This window comes from Curcuma longa, chromosome 13 (assembly GCF_044706935.1).
Source record: "Curcuma longa cultivar G26 ecotype Majalengka, Jawa Barat chromosome 13, ITB_CL_G26_1.1, whole genome shotgun sequence".
In the NCBI taxonomy this organism is placed as follows: domain Eukaryota; kingdom Viridiplantae; phylum Streptophyta; class Magnoliopsida; order Zingiberales; family Zingiberaceae; genus Curcuma; species Curcuma longa.
The window spans coordinates 2,159,585-2,175,525 of NC_133873.1; the positions used below are offsets into that span (position 1 = coordinate 2,159,585).

General features: G+C 42.0%; 1 protein-coding gene and 1 pseudogene across 1 annotated transcript; both read left to right on the forward strand.

The window, feature by feature from the left end:
• The first annotated feature begins 3,409 nt into the window (after positions 1-3,409).
• Positions 3,410-6,830, forward strand: LOC141844258 (FT-interacting protein 3-like; annotated as a pseudogene).
• A 330-nt stretch (positions 6,831-7,160) lies between these two features.
• Positions 7,161-11,809, forward strand: LOC141844259 (putative phospholipid hydroperoxide glutathione peroxidase). The gene is made up of 6 exons (XM_074732295.1): positions 7,161-7,223; positions 10,646-10,722; positions 10,832-10,893; positions 11,077-11,195; positions 11,417-11,584; positions 11,695-11,809. The coding sequence occupies exons 1-6, from the start codon at positions 7,176-7,178 to the stop codon at positions 11,725-11,727; spliced, it is 507 nt and encodes a 168-aa protein (XP_074588396.1). The 5' UTR covers positions 7,161-7,175; the 3' UTR covers positions 11,728-11,809.
• The last annotated feature ends 4,132 nt before the right edge of the window (positions 11,810-15,941 follow it).

Below are 15,941 nucleotides of genomic sequence, written 5' to 3' on the forward strand. Positions count from 1 at the left end.
TAACATATAATATCTAATATAATATTATTTTAGTATTGTAGTAGTTACTTATAATTGTATAGCAGTTACTTAGGTAGTTGCTACAATTATTTTAAAGTGATTTTGATCAATTTAAAATAATTTTGATGAAGTTTAAATAATTTTGATCAAGTTGATAAAATTTATTTTGATATAATAATATTTAGATTTTAGTATTTAGAATTCAAAGTTTATGATTTAACTACAGCTGTATAGTAATTATTCAAAGTTACTATAATATATAGATAGCTACTACAATGTGAAAATTTGACTATTTCATTTTAATCAAAATTACTATACATAAAATACTACTATATAAAAATAATCTTTATCAACTTTGTCAAAATTACTTAAACTTTCATAAAAATTATCTTTAAGTGGTTCAAAATCACTTTAAAATAATTATAGCAGCTACTTAAGAAGGTAACTGTTATACAGTTGTAGTTAAACTTTAAATCTTAAACTTTAAAATATTAAATCTTAAATCCTAAATTGTGAGTACTATTATATCAGAATATTTTTTTATCAATTTAGTTAAAATTATTTAAACTATATCAAAATCATTTTAAATGAATCAAAATTATTTTAAAATAATTATAGCAGCTATACAAGTGTAGATTCTTATAAAAATTATAGAGTAGTTTATATATATTATAGTAGTTAATCGTAATTGTTATGATAAAATTGAAAGTAAGGGTATTCTAAGGATAAAACATCCTATGAGATACTTTTTTTTATTTATTTTTAAAATACCCTTTTAAAGATTTACATGATTCAAAATGTCTTTTTGATTTTTGCTCGCTTTTCTGTATTCAACGTGATACGAATTCAGGGTCGTTAGGTACAACTTCACTTTCGATGGGTCGTGGACCGGTCGAATCAATTTCCATCAATCTGACACGGCGTGCCATTAAACCGGGCCCATGGATCTTGTCGGCTACTGAAATTAAAGGGAACCAAATGGGCGACCACAGCAGCAAATCCAATGGAGTAAGTAGAATATGCCATCTCTGATCTCTTCCACTTTATAACGACTCGGTGGACTCGGTCAACCCGTTGAGTCACAATTTACCACATTAACTTTAATCAACTTTAACGACATTAATAGATAGCGAGCCAGCTAATGGATTTTATTTGACACGTATTTATTGTATTTATTTGATCGTGCGAAGGAAGTCATGTCAATATAATATCTATTATTTATTTTGTAATTAATATATACAGCACAAAGAAAGAGTATTGTACGTTGAAAAATAATAAAATAACGTTCCGTTATAAATTTTCATTCTTAAAATATTTTTTTAATAAATTGGTGCAGTATTGTCGTAGGTTTTAGTTAAAATTATTTTAATAGATATTCTTTAAAGTTAAAACGCTGCTATATAAAATATATCAATATCTATATTTAATTTTTTAATAGATATGAGGATATAAATACGGATAAAGACGAAGGATATGATCGATTAATTGTCATTTCTAGTCGGTGCTTATCGACGATTAAAAAATTTTCATGAAAAAAAAAGATAGAAAACTTAATCACTACGCCATTAAATTAAGCACTAATTCCACGAAGGCCAAACAAATAAACATGTTTTTGTTATCTGTCCTCTTTTGACGCAGAGGCTGAACGAAGCCCACAAATAATTATTCAAAATTTTAAAAAAATTGAAGATAAGAAGAAGGGAGGAAAGAGAGATAGCGATATCTTTGTCATGGTTGACGGCGATGGCCTCGATTCCTCTTCGTCCTATTTCCACACGGACGCGTTTCTCGCCTTCATCGACTCCTCTTCGCTCTCTCCTTCATCTCCTCTTATTGTTCCCCTTCCTCTTGCTTCAGAGAAATATCTGTTTGAAGACGATCGACGACGAAGAGCAAGAACAGAAGTTGTAGCTTTGGAGGTAAAAGTTTCTTCCTTTTCTGGTTATTTTCCGTGATTTTAGTCTCTGTTTTCTTGAGCAATTTGTGTGGGTCTTTAGACGATTCCTGCGACAAACTGCAGGTTTGCGCTGAAGTCAACAGAAAGTTGAATCGAACTTGCTGAAGCAAGAAACGAGGGCCTTGAAAGGTTCTCTGATTTCTGTGATGGTTTACTAGAAATTGACTTTAGTTTTGTATTTTATGCTCTTTTTTTTTTCAAAGCAAAAACAGAATTGTGGTGTCACAAGGATTGTTTGAGTTCTCAGACTTTGTGAGGTGAGGGCTTGATTATATTCCTGAGTTCTCACCTTTGGTTTCCCAATCCTTCTTCATATTTGGATTCTCCGTTTATCTCCTCCTTTGTATCTGTATTAACTGCCAGGTATCAAATACTAACATTTCTGATCATCTTCTGATACCTTGTTACTGTTCATGTGTAAAAGCTTTTAAAGATTCTGCTGAACATTCCAGTCGATCAAGATGTTTCACCAACCAATTTGACTGAACAAAGTTAAGAATCTGATCTTTTAAAAAACTTAAAAATAAATTTACTTGTAAAATTAAATAAACTTTTGCCTTTTGTTGTGGGGACGAGAAGTTTTCTAGCACTTAACAAAGTTGAAAATTAGATACTAGAAACCAAGGAAATACAAATAAATCAAAGATAGAATAAATCAGCTTGAGTCTTAATCTAAAATAGCCTCCCTTAAACTAAACTCATCCAAGTTAATCATACCAATCATCCTTTTCACTTTAGCAAAGGATCCACCTTTAAACGACTTCATGAAGATATCAGCAACATGCTGGTTAGTCTACAAAAGCTTAATGTAATTAAATTTCACATTAATGTGTTTGTTACTCCTATCAAACACAAGATTTAATATCAATAATGGAGATGAGAAGAGAAGAGAAGAAAAGTGACCAGAGTAGAAAGGGAAAATATTTAAAATTTCTTTTTTCTCATATTTAGGATATATGTGCTAAGGGCCTAGTCTTGTATTGTTTAAACTTGTTTGATAAGGAAATTGAACTAAGACTATCGAGCCTAAAATGAATAAGCTGTTAAAATAGTTATTCAAACTTAGCTTGGTTTCTTTTTTACGAGTTTGAGCTCGTCTTGAGCTTAATCAGAAGTGTTGTTCATGGATGTTGTTCACGAGCATTATACATGAACAATTCATAATCTCTGTTTATGTTCATGAATTGTGCTTCTCCAAGTTTACTACTTTCATATACAATCAATTTTCATATGTAGACTCTGTTCTTGACTCTGTTAGATTTCTTGGTTCTCCAACAAGCTTCAGCTTCTTTACTAATATCATATTCAATCAATTTTCTCACAGAACCTACAGCTAAATCAACTAAAATACCACTGGTAGCAACTGTGCAGCTCCAAGTTTGCCTGATCCGGTAGGTTCAGTAAAAATGTCGACGTAACAAACCTTCTCCTTTTACTGAACAACCAACGGCCATGGCTGTCGACTATATTTTTATATCTTGTGTCAGCTACTTGCTGATGCTTTCTGAGAGCAGTTGATCGATCAAAGTCGTCTTTGTTTTCAGGTAATCAATCGCTTGAGCAATAATTGGCAATTAGGTGAGCATTTGGTCGAATTCTCATCCACTCCCCACCCACCAGAGCGTAAGGAAGCAGCATGATGAGCGGCAATCTGAAGCTTGGCGTCGAAGTCGTCGGCGCCCATGGCCTTATAGGCAAGGACGGCCAGGGCACCGTCAGCGCCTACGTGGAGCTCGAATTCGACGGCCAAAAGTTCCGCACCACCGTTAAGGAGAAGGACGTGAACCCCGTCTGGAACGAGGTCTTCTACTTCAACATCTCCGACCCCTCCGCGCTGTCCGATCGCCACCTCGAGGCCTTCGTCTACCACGCCAACCGCGGGGCCAGATTCCAGTCTTGTATTGGCAAGGTCAGGATCGCCGGCTCCTCCTTCGTCCCCTACACTGACGCCGTCGAACTGTTCTACCCCTTGGAGAAGCGGGTTCTGTGGTCGCGTGTCAAGGGCGAGCTCGGCCTCAAGGTGTTCCTGACCGACGACCCTTCGATTCGCGCTTCGAATCCGCCGCCGGCGGTCGAGCCGTTCTTGAATATTCCGGCGGGCGGTAGCCAAGCGGAGGCCGTGGTCGCGGCGGCCACCGCGAACTTTTTCCAGGATACCCGGCCGGACTCGGTGCCTGTCCGCACTTTCCACCATCTTCCCAGAGATCCGCAGCAGCAGTTCTACTCCGGTGGTGCCCCGGCAGTCGAGGAGTTGGTCAGGTACATACACAGTCCGTCGGATTTCAATTGGATACTGAGTGGCGTGTAATATCGTTAGCTCTAACGAATTAATGTCAGAACCAGGCACGCGGGCGGCGAGATGAAGGCCGAGCCGCCGCGGGTGATGAGGATGATGTCGTCGTTGGCACAGCAGCCGGTGGATTTCCAACTCAAGGAAACTAGCCCTGTACTCGGCGGCGGTCGTATCGTTGGCGGTCGGATGATCCCCAGCGAGAAGGCCGGCGCGTTCGATCTGGTGGAGAAGATGGAGTACCTGTTCATCCGAGTGGTGAAGGCCCGCGACCTGCCGGCGAAGGACATCACCGGCAGTCTCGACCCCTACGTCGAGGTGCGTCTCGGCAACTACAAAGGCACCACCAGGCACTTCGAGAAGAACCAGAACCCGGAGTGGAACCAGGTGTTCGCCTTCCCCAAGGAGCGGGTGCAGGCCTCCGTCGTCGAGGTGCTGCTCAAGGACAAGGACCTCGTGAAGGACGACTTCGTCGGCGTCGTGCGCATCGACCTCCACGAGATCCCCACGCGCGTGCCCCCCGACAGCCCGCTCGCTCCCGAGTGGTACCGCCTCGAGAGCAAGAAGGGCGAGAAGCTGAGCAAGGGCGAGCTTATGCTCGCTGTGTGGCTCGGCACGCAGGCCGACGAGTCCTTCGCCTACGCCACGCACTCCGACTCCATCCCCGCCGTCGACCCGCACACCCTGAGCAACTTCATCCGCGCCAAGGTGTACCACGCGCCGCGGCTCTGGTACGTCCGAGTCAACATCATCGAAGCCCACGATGTGTTCCCGTTCGACAAAAGCAGAGTTCCGGACGTGCTCTGCAAGGCCCGCCTCGGCAACCAGATGCTGCGCACGAAGGCGATCCAGTCCCGCACCCCCAACTTTTTCTGGAACGAGGAGTTCATGTTCGTGGCCGCCGAGCCCTTCGAGGAGGACCTCGTCCTCTCCGTGGAGGACCGCGTCGCCCACAACAAAGACGAGGAGATTGGCCGCGTGCACATCCCCCTGACCACCATCGAGAAGCGCGCCGACGACCGGATCATCCGCTCGCAGTGGTGGAACCTGAAGAAGCACGTGGCGCTGGACTTGGATCAGCTGAAGGAGGACAAGTTCTCCAGCAAGATCCACGCCCGCATCTGCCTGGACGGCGGCTACCACGTGCTCGACGAGTCGACGCAGTACAGCAGCGACCTGCGCCCCACCGCGAGGCAGCTGTGGAAGCCCCCCATCGGCCTACTCGAGCTCGGCATCGTCAATGCCGCCGGGCTTCACCCGATGAAGACCCGCGAGACGAGGGGCACCTGCGACCCCTACTGCGTCGCCAAGTACGGCCACAAGTGGGTGCGCACGCGCACCATCGTCGACGAATTGAACCCGCGGTTCAACGAACAGTACACCTGGGATGTGTACGACCACGCCACCGTGCTCACCGTCGGCGTCTTCGACAACTGCCAGCTCGTGGAGAAGGGCTCCGGCTCCAACGGCGGAAACAAGGATGTGAAGATTGGGAAAGTGAGAATCCGGCTCTCCACTCTCCAAACAGGGCGCATTTACACCAACTCCTATCCCCTGCTCGTCCTCCACAACTCCGGCGTCAAGAAGATGGGAGAAATCCACCTCGCGATCCGCTTCTCCGTCACCTCGATGCTGAACACCATGTATATCTACTCGAAGCCGCTGCTGCCGAAGATGCACTACGTGCTGCCGCTGCCCATAATCCAGCAGGAGCTGCTCCGGCACCAAGCCGTCCAGATCGTGGCCGCGCGGCTGAGTCGGATGGAGCCGCCGCTGCGCAGGGAAGTGGTGGAATACATGTCGGACGCTCATTCCCACCTGTGGAGCATGCGCCGGAGCAAGGCCAACTTCTTCAGGCTGATGGCGGTCTTCTCCGGCCTGTTCGCTGTCTGGAAGTGGTTCAACGACGTGTGCTCGTGGAAGAACCCGGTGACCACCATCTTGGTGCACATCTTGTTCGTAATGCTGGTTTGCTTCCCGGAGCTGATCCTGCCGACGGTCTTCCTCTATATGTTTCTCATCGGTCTGTGGAACTACCGGTTCCGCCCGCGCTATCCGCCTCACATGAACACGAAGATCTCGCACGTGGAGGCAGTGCACCCGGACGAACTGGACGAAGAATTCGACACGTACCCGACGAGCCGGCAACCAGAGATCGTGAGGATGAGGTACGACCGGCTAAGGAGTGTGGCCGGAAGGATACAAACGGTGGTCGGCGACATAGCCACGCAGGGAGAGAGGCTGCTCCTGCTGCTGACGTGGAGGGATCCGCGGGCCACCGCCATGTTCTTGGTGTTCTGCCTGTGCGCGGCCTTGGTGCTCTATGTGACGCCTTTCCAGATTATAGCGGCCGTCTGCGGATTCTTCTACATGAGGCATCCGCGGTTCAGGCACAAGCTGCCGTCGGCGCCTCTGAACTTCTTCAGGCGATTGCCGGCGAGGACCGACAGCCTGCTTTAGAGCAGGAAGTAGTTTGTTTGGGGCTGCTTGGATTGGTTGATCTTGTTCACTTGTACACTTTAATTTGTAGATGTTTAGGACGTTTACCGCAAATTCTGTACTTGAATTATGTGTTCCTATTTAGTGATCTGCGTAAACCAAATAATTGTAGACTTTTTGTCCTTTAGATTTTGGCGGCGCATCCATCAGAGGAGGCCCAGCAAAAGTCAGAGGCCCACTGTTCCGACGGATTATCTCATTCTAAGCAGTAGGCAAATCTTCATCGGATCACTATCTCTTAATCTGGAAGTTCAATTAAACTCAATATAAAGACAATAATCTCATTTGAGGCAGTAATAAATCCGTCATTTATTATTTATCGTAGAATGGTTTTGTTCATTGCTATAAATGAACCAACGCCAAGTTCATGGGAGATTCTCTGCATCGTTCTCAGATCACTTTTCGTCCTCCTGTCTCGTCGCCTGACATATGTCTCCCTCCAAAACTTCCGGTTCCTTGCACGACTTCACCGTCAAGGTATGCGCTCGGAAAATTTGTTCTTTCCACCATCAGATCGATCACTCTAACTTCGATTTCGGCGCCTTTTGTTTTCTGTATGTATGTTTATTGATTTCAATTGTGCTGTCTTATAATCGTGGAAAGTCGGTGCTTTTTAGGAATTTTCTGTGCGATTGTAGTCGGCGGCGATAGGGTTTCTTGGTGTCCGATATTTAGGGTAGATTTGTAGTCCCATTTCGTAGGTGTTTTAGGACTGTCTATTTGTTCAGAATTATTTTGTGAATCGCATGAAAACTATTATTGTTTTATAATTTGTGAAAAGTCCTGTTAGTTTCTATCAATCCAAATGGGGATCTCTGCGTTATGGATTTGTGTGTTCTGGTTGTAAGAACGGATTCGACGCGGCCAGAAATCTATGATGATGTGCTTCTGATTGAGAGATATGGGTTTTTAAAATAATTTAGCTAATCTAGGCTATGGAATCAATGTATGAGGGTATGGTTACATTTAGGAGACTTCTAGGAATATAATGGTCTTAGTTTGAAACGATTTTAAGGTTACTAAGGCCATCAATGAGTTTTGATTAAAACTCGTTGATGATTCTATAATATTCAAAATTTTAAAATCTTGATATGATTTAAACTAGAGGAGTCCTAGGAATATTTGGGTGGTATTGGTGAGTAAATATGACAGACTTAAATCCTTTAATGAACTTGTGCCAAATTATCAAAAATTTTAAAAATCCATATTTCTTTATTTAGACAATGAAATTCAAGTATGATTGTATGGTTGTACACAGGAGGCTCCCGTGCATGTAATGGTCTTAGTCAAGGTTTAAAATATCGAGCCGTGCCGGAGTTTCGGTCCTGGACCGGAACGATACAGTTTCGGTACCGTATCGTACCGTGCCGATATAGTTTCGGTATTTTTAAAATATAAAATATATTAATTAAAATAAAAAATTTAATCTAAATATTTAAAAATAAAAAATAAAATTTTTTGATAATTTTATAGGTTTTAATAGGGCCTAATAAAATTTTTTGATAATTTTATAGGTTTTAATAGGGCCTATTTAAATTATCCCGAATTATAATTTTGAACTATAGCTAGGAGTTGATTATTAAAATCTAATTAACACCTAAGTTTAAAAAAAAAAAAAACTCGCGATCGCGCGATCGCGGCACGCGGACGCTGACGCTCGGACTGTCGCGGGGCCCCGGCGGCATCGCCGGCTCCGGGCGACGCCTCCGGCGGCGTCGCCGGCCCCGGGCGGCGCCTCCGGCGGCGTCGCCGAGGCCTCGCGACCCCTCGCGACGCCTCAGGAACGTCGCCGAGGCTGCGCGACGCAGCCGGAGGTTCCGCCCGGAGCCGGCGACGCCGCCGGAGATGCCGCCCGGCCGGAATTCATGTGCCGGCGCTGTGCTGGTGCCGGTGCCGCGTCGGAACGAGATTTTTCGTGCGTATCGGGCGATACGGCACGAAATTTCAAACCTTGGTCTTAGTGTGAAGTGATTCTAAGGTTTCTACGACCATCAACTAGTTTTGGTGAAAACTTTCTAATGCCCCAATAGTGTTTGACATGGTTTGAACCAAAGGAGTCCAAGGAACACTTTGGTAGTGTTGGCAATTAAGTATGATAGTCCTAGATCCTTTAATAAGCTTGTGTCAAATTATCTTAAAGTTGTGAAAATTTTAAAAATTTACATATCTCAATTTAGATTGTGAAATAGATCTGAGGGTATGATTATATTTAAGAGGCTACCAAGAGTATAATAATCTTGATTCTGATGTTCCTAAGGCCATCAATGAGTTTTAGCCAAAACTCGTTGATGACCTTAGACATCTCAGAAACACTTCAAGCTAAATTTATTGCATTCCTTACATCATCTTGAGTGCAATCACTCCTTAGACATAGATTTCATATTGTAAATAGAGAACTATGAATTTTTAAAATTGACACAACTTTGAGCTATATAATGGTCCTAATAGTCGACTGATGGGTTATGGGTAGTCAACTAATAATCACAAATCGAGCACAGTAAGTTTAGGAATCGATCGATAAACTCGATTGTTACATAATAGTCAACCGATGATGCATCATAATTGGAAACGACTACGTGATTTCGTAAATATGAAAGTGAGCATGCATTTTGGGTATTATGAAAAACTGCCTATGAGGTTCAATAAATTGCTATTATAATTTAGAAGCACATCCCTACCTATCTACTGTGCCAAAAGGATGTATTAGATTGGTGACAAGCTCCAATGGAGATTCCAGAGCACAAAAGTGTGTCACCTTTGAAATATTTTTCGACAAGTAGGATGAATGGCGGTGTGGACAAACTAGAAATCCAATTTGATCTTATAATTATGGGAAGCCATGGATGAAGAGAATGATAAAGAAGGAACCACCACCATTTACATAGAAGAGCCAATTTGAATACTCTAAAGCTAAGAATGCGTATGATGTCATGTATTAATGCATCCAAGGAGACAAGTAGGAATTTTACACTAAATTGTCTAGCTCAGAGCTTTTTGAGTTTTCCCAAACTATTAATCTCCAAGAAGATCTATGCTTCATTATAAGGTGCCTGTTTTCCCAAACTATTAATCTCTATGCTTCATTAAAAGGTGCCTGTTTTCCCAAACTATTAATCTCCATGCTTCATTAAAAGGTGCCTGTTTTCCCAAACTATTAATCTCCAAGAAGATCGATGCTTCATTAAAAGGTGCCTCCAAGAAATCCAATGATCAATTACAACCATAAAAGAGTGAAGGGTTTAGGAAAATGAAGAGGGGAGCTGAGGGACTACCAAGGATATTTGAGAAGTGATCTGAGGAAGCAAAAAGCATGGCCTCCTCGGCATTAATTTCAGCTTCTTGATAATATAGTGAAATAATGGAATTTTATGTTCTATCATTTGAAAGTATTTAGAGTTTTCTTCTCCCTCTTTAACAGTTTAACCCATTGAATCTTAGCCCTTTGTCGCCACCTGCTAACGCATGGCTTTTCCCTCCTTTAGTGAGTCCATCAGACTTCTACTCCAATCTTCTCATTCTATGCCTGTTTGAAATGTGCAAAAGCCATAATTTTTGCTAATAAAGGAATCTTAGCCCTTTGTCGCCACCTGCTAATGCATGGCTTTTCCCTCCTAGTGTCCATCAGACTTCTACTCCAATCTTCTCATTCTATGCCTGTTTGAAATGTGCAAAAGCCATAATTTTTCAATTAGGATCAAATGGCATCTTCTTCTTCTTTGTCTTCTTCAATTTTAAAACTCTTCTTCTTCGCTAATAAAATTATTATCTTCTTCAGTTAAGGTCAAATGACATCGTCCTATTCTTCAACTTTAAGCTCTAAATAAAAACTCTTCTTATTTTGTTTGTGTGGGTTCATCATAACTGGCGATTAACAGTTGTTTTATTGGTTCAATATAAAGGATGCCAGGGGAAATGATGTCGATCTTAGCATTTACAAGGGAAAGGTTTTGCTGATTGTCAATGTTGCATCGCAGTGGTATTGTAGCTCAATTAAAATTTTCTATTATGCTTCCAGTAGTTGCAAAATATTATTCACTTTATCCTGATTAGTTGACATCTAAATCTCATAATTATGCCTGTGATAGTGGCCTCACTAACTCAAACTACAAGGAGTTGACTCAGGTGTATGAGAAGTACAAGGACCAAGGTACTATCATTGCTAACTCAACTGGCCGGGCCGGGGCTTATCGTATCCCTATACCTGATTTAACTAGCCACTTACTATTTAGCAGATTGTAGAGAAAGTAGAGAAGCAAAAAAAAAAAATCACTTGGAAGTTCATTTCTGTTCTCCAAAACCTTACATTTGCCTTGATTGCTACATGGAACAGGTCTTGAGATTTTGGCTTTCCCCTGCAATCAATTTGCTGGGCAAGAACCAGGAAGCAATGAGGCGATTGTTGAGTTTGCTTGCACTCGCTTCAAAGCTGAATATCCTATATTCGACAAGGTTAGTTGTGGCAATTTAATAATTTTTCATCATCTTCAATTTCACAAGACAAATCTACCAAGTGACTTTGCCTATTCTGCTTGTTACCTATATATTTGAATTGTTTTGTTATGTTTAATCCGTGCCTAGAGGTGGTTGTAATTCTTTGCAGGTCTTTTGGTTGCATACCTTGTTAAGTAGTTGTTTGTGAATATTGCAACCTTAATTTTTTCCTACTTCAGGTTGAGGTAAATGGTCAAGGTGCTGCACCTATATACAAGTTCTTGAAGTCCAGCAAAGGTGGCATTTTTGGGGACAGCATCAAGTGGAACTTCACAAAGTTCTTGGTGAACAAGGATGGTAAAGTAACCGACCGCTACGCACCAACCACATCTCCTCTGAGCATAGAGGTACACAAAATCTCCCTTGTTCCTTCCACAAACCACTTAAGACATACTCGAAACTACTGATGATAAGCTACAATTCCATCTCTAACATTTTATTCTGCAACCTTCTGCAGAAGGATATCAAGAAGTTATTGGAAGTTTCCTAAACCCCATATGGACGCAGCTCAATGCAAAGATCCAACTCCTGCAAGAATAGACGTTGAATGAAAGTTTGAATAATGCACTATGTGTACGAATACATTTGCGCTACATTTATCTATCATCAATACTCAACTTTATTATTTGGTGAGTGATTATTGGTGGTGGAAGTGTAAGACTAAGTTTGAATGATAAGGTGTAGGTCACTTCTTGTTCTTAATTCAGTCGAGGAAAGCTAGATAGAGAGGCGCGCATGTTCTACTTTGCACCACAAAGGAACTTTAGAGGCACACTTGATTCTAGTGAGATTGTTTGGGACCTTATTTTGTTCTTTTTCATTTTCTTAGAACAAGTTGCACCAATCATAGCTATTTTCCTTGCTCTATCTAGCGTTTGAACATATGGGTGTAAGGAGCATTGCCCTAATGAATGTAGAAATGATTCTACTATATGCCTCTTAGAGTGTAAAAATTATTTCCTATGATTGACATTATTCTCTCTCAAACTAATTTTCCCTTAGATCTAATACTATATGACTAATAATTAGATAAAAATATTTTTAGGTACACTATTAGTTTCCGATATAAAATTGAAAAATAGAAAACCTCCCATTAATTTCTTCTTTACATCTCATTACATCTCATTAATGACTACACTATCCGGACCTTGTCAAACTATGTATGTATTAATTAAAGAAGCATCGGTTCCTAGAGGCCCATATGTAGGTATTTGCATACCATATCCGGAACTTGGATGATACTCCATAATAATTTGAGAATATTAAGGTTGGGCTGACTAATCTAAATTCATAGGGAAAGAAATTGGGCCTCGTATTTAAGCCTCATGGGCAAGAATTAAGAATAGGAATTGGAGTTGGAAAGCACTTGGGAGCCAAGTGTGGAGTCAGGAATTGGGTTCGGAGTCATTTTGCGGTCGGGAATGGGAGTTGGAGTTTGATAGTACTTGAGAATTAGGTTCGGAGCCACTTAGTGCTGGGGAATGAGAGTCGGGGTTCGAGAGTACTCGGGAATTAGGTTCGGAGCCATAAGGTGCTCAGGAATAAGTCGAAGAGTGCTTAGGAATCTATTTCGACGTTCTTTAGTGTTCGAGAATCAGGTTCGAAGTCATACAATGCTCGATAGTATTGAATCCTGGAGGCGGAGGTCGGGGAGAACGTTGGATGCAATAATAGTAGCACATGATGACAGAGATTAATGCCCAAGAAGATGTTATCAAGAGGTGAAACCATTAGACATTGTGGAAGGAAAATATAACCATAATAATGAGTAAAAGTGGACGTTGCAATCGGAGTATTTAATAACATAAAGGCTGCTATTATACGGGGAAAGTGATAAAAGAAGAACAACAATTGAGAGGCAGTCTCATGCTAATATTCATACATTTTCCACTACATACATCATTGTCTGCTACATTTCTACTATTCTTTGCTCTTGTTTGACTTAAATATCGGAGGGCCCTTATCGGGACTAGACTGGTAGCATCTGACTTTGTATTGACTTTGGGCAGCTTACTTTGATACATCGAACAGAAAGAACAGTTGACCATCAACGTTCAAGGAGTACTCAACTAGGAGTTTTAAGATTTTTATTGTATCATATTTGGCATCGTCTATGGAAACATAGAGCTATGATGTTGATGATATGAAACACACGCTGTACTACCAGCCAAAAGAAGGTTTTGCCTTTTGCTACTACCAGCCAAACAAAGGCTTCACCTTCTGCTACTACTTCAAAAGGAGGAGAGGCCCTGATTAATCGCAATGAGTTGGTGCAACTGATCCGAACAATAGTGGATGCGATACTTTAGCAACAAGGTGATCCTAGAGACCACCCTGTGGCCACTAAAGCTCGGATATCATCCCGTGTAGTGATGAATGAGGGGAGGCATAATCCTGTGATCAGTACCTTCCTTCCTCTACCAAATCCAAATCAGGTTGATGAAGATAAGGCTTCTTGGAGTAGATCAAGGAGAAAATCCACTCCATTCACAGAAGACATCCTGATCGAAGAATTACCTCTCCATTTTCATTCTCTTCAAGTTGAAGAATATAATGAATTTACAGATTCTGAAGAGCATCTATGTCGATTTGAAAATGCGGCACTACTGCATCAATATTCTAATGCCATCGAATGCTAGACTTTTGTGACCACCCTCGTCGACTTGGCACAACAATGATTTAATACTCTTTCCCCGTGTTCGCTGGGATCTTTTGAAGAGTTATGTACCACTTTCTCTCATCATTTCATTAGTTGCAAGAAGTATTAATAGACTTCCCTTAGTTTGTTTAATATAAAGCAACGTCCAATTGAATCTTTGAGGGCATACATCTAGAGCTTCACCAAATTGGCTCTGGAGGTACCCTTGGCCACACTAGAGATATTGATCAGTGCCTTCTTGCAAGGCCTAAAGGAGGGGGAATTCTTCATATCTTTAGTGATGAAACCTCTTGTTGCTTATGACAAATTGCTGGGACAGGCTGAGCGGTATATTCATGTGGAGGAAGCCCAGCATGTGAGGCAAGAACAGAAGATGTCGGGCAGTGGATCTTCTGTAGGGAAGGATTTGTCTTGGGTAGCTCATCCTCAAGTTGCTAAGATCCAGCTAGCCCGATTCGAGCCCCTTCGAATAAGATATTCAGAAACGATGAATATTGAAGTGCCAAGAAATATTGTACTAAAAGAAAGAGCATTGTAGATCTGTGAAGATCAATAGGTGCTAAGGCATCCTTATGGATACTGGGGGAGCCCAACTCCTCCTATCTAAGAGGTATTACACATATCATATGGAGTACGATCATACCACCCAAGCATGCAAGAGTCTCTATTGAGAGATAGACATGATCAAAGAAGTCTATCCTCAGCTTTGGGCTTTGCTGGAATCAGAAGATATGGAGATTTGCTCGGCTCCTTATTGCTTAGGCCCCTATCATAGCAGAGGGCGGGGCTCGAGAAATAGACGCAGGGCTAGACAGTAACTATACCCTGACTTGCTGAAAGGAACAACGATGAGGACCAACATCACGTTGATCCTCCTACCCGAGGTATTATTAATGTGATCGCTGGAGGGGCTATTGATGGAGATTCCAATCGGGTAAGAAAAGTCCATTACTGAAGGGAAATTATGGCCATTAGAGACAAACCTATATCTCAGTTTGCACCTCCTATATCATTCAGGTCAGATGAATTGGAGGGAGTATTATTCCCTCATAATGATGCTTTGTGGAATTTGCCAATTATGAGGCATCCCGACTTCTAGTAGATTCAGGCAGTTCAGTAAATGTGCTCTTCCAACAAGCTTATGAGCAAATGCATTTAGAAGAAGCCAGCCTGGACGTGGTCTCCACTGCTTTATTTGGATTTATAGGGCATGCTATCCGCCCATTGGAATAGATCACCCTACCTTTGTCCCTTGGCAAAAATCCCACCCGGAAGATGAACATGTCCTCATTTACTGTGGTGGATGCCCCATCTTTATATAATGTCATCTTGGGGCTCCCCTTTTTGGTGGCTTTTATGGTCATCGCCTCCTCATATCATCAGGAAATTAAATTTCCAATCGGGAGCCAAGTTGGGGAGGTGCGAGGGGATTAACAATTGCTCAGGGGTGCTATGTGGAAATTCTTTGGGCTAATTAGAAATGAGCTTGGGTGATGGAAATTGGTTGGGCTCAACTAGAGGGGGGGGCATCAGCTAAGAAAATTAATGTTCATTTTTACATGAGGCGGAGCCTATAGAAGAAACCAAGTTGATACAGTTTTCGAAGGCGAAGGTCATGCGGATTGCACAGGAACTGGATCAAAATATGAAAACTAACTTGGTAATATGTCTCAAAGCTCACTTAGAAGTATCTGTAGGGAAGATAGAGGAATTGGAGGGATGACACCAACGCTGATCGAACATTTTCTTAACATTGCCCCAAGTGTTAAGCCGGTCAAATAAAAGAAGTGGCACTTCAAAGTAGAGAAGGACTGAATTATAGCCAAGGAAGTGAAAATAATTCATAAAGGCAAGGCATATTCGGGGGATCCAATTTCTTAGTTGTCCAATGTGGTGTTGGTGCCCAAACCTTCAAAAAAATAGAGGATGTGCATAGACTTTCAAGATCTCAACAAAACTTGCCTGAAGGATTATTATCCTCTTTTGTGGATTGATTAACTAATAGACTCAACTGCCCATACCTTTGGGAAAATGGATGATGTGCT

What these genes read in the sequence shown, in the direction of transcription:
- LOC141844259 (XM_074732295.1), top strand. Translation starts at nt 7,176, where the DNA reads ATGTCTCCCTCCAAAACTTCCGGTTCCTTGCACGACTTCACCGTCAAG. An exon ending in TGCACGACTTCACCGTCAAG is followed by an intron (nt 7,224 to 10,645) that starts GTATGCGCTCGG and finishes TTCAATATAAAG; the next exon opens with GATGCCAGGGGAAATGATGT. An exon ending in GTCAATGTTGCATCGCAGTG is followed by an intron (nt 10,723 to 10,831) that starts GTATTGTAGCTC and finishes TGCCTGTGATAG; the next exon opens with TGGCCTCACTAACTCAAACT.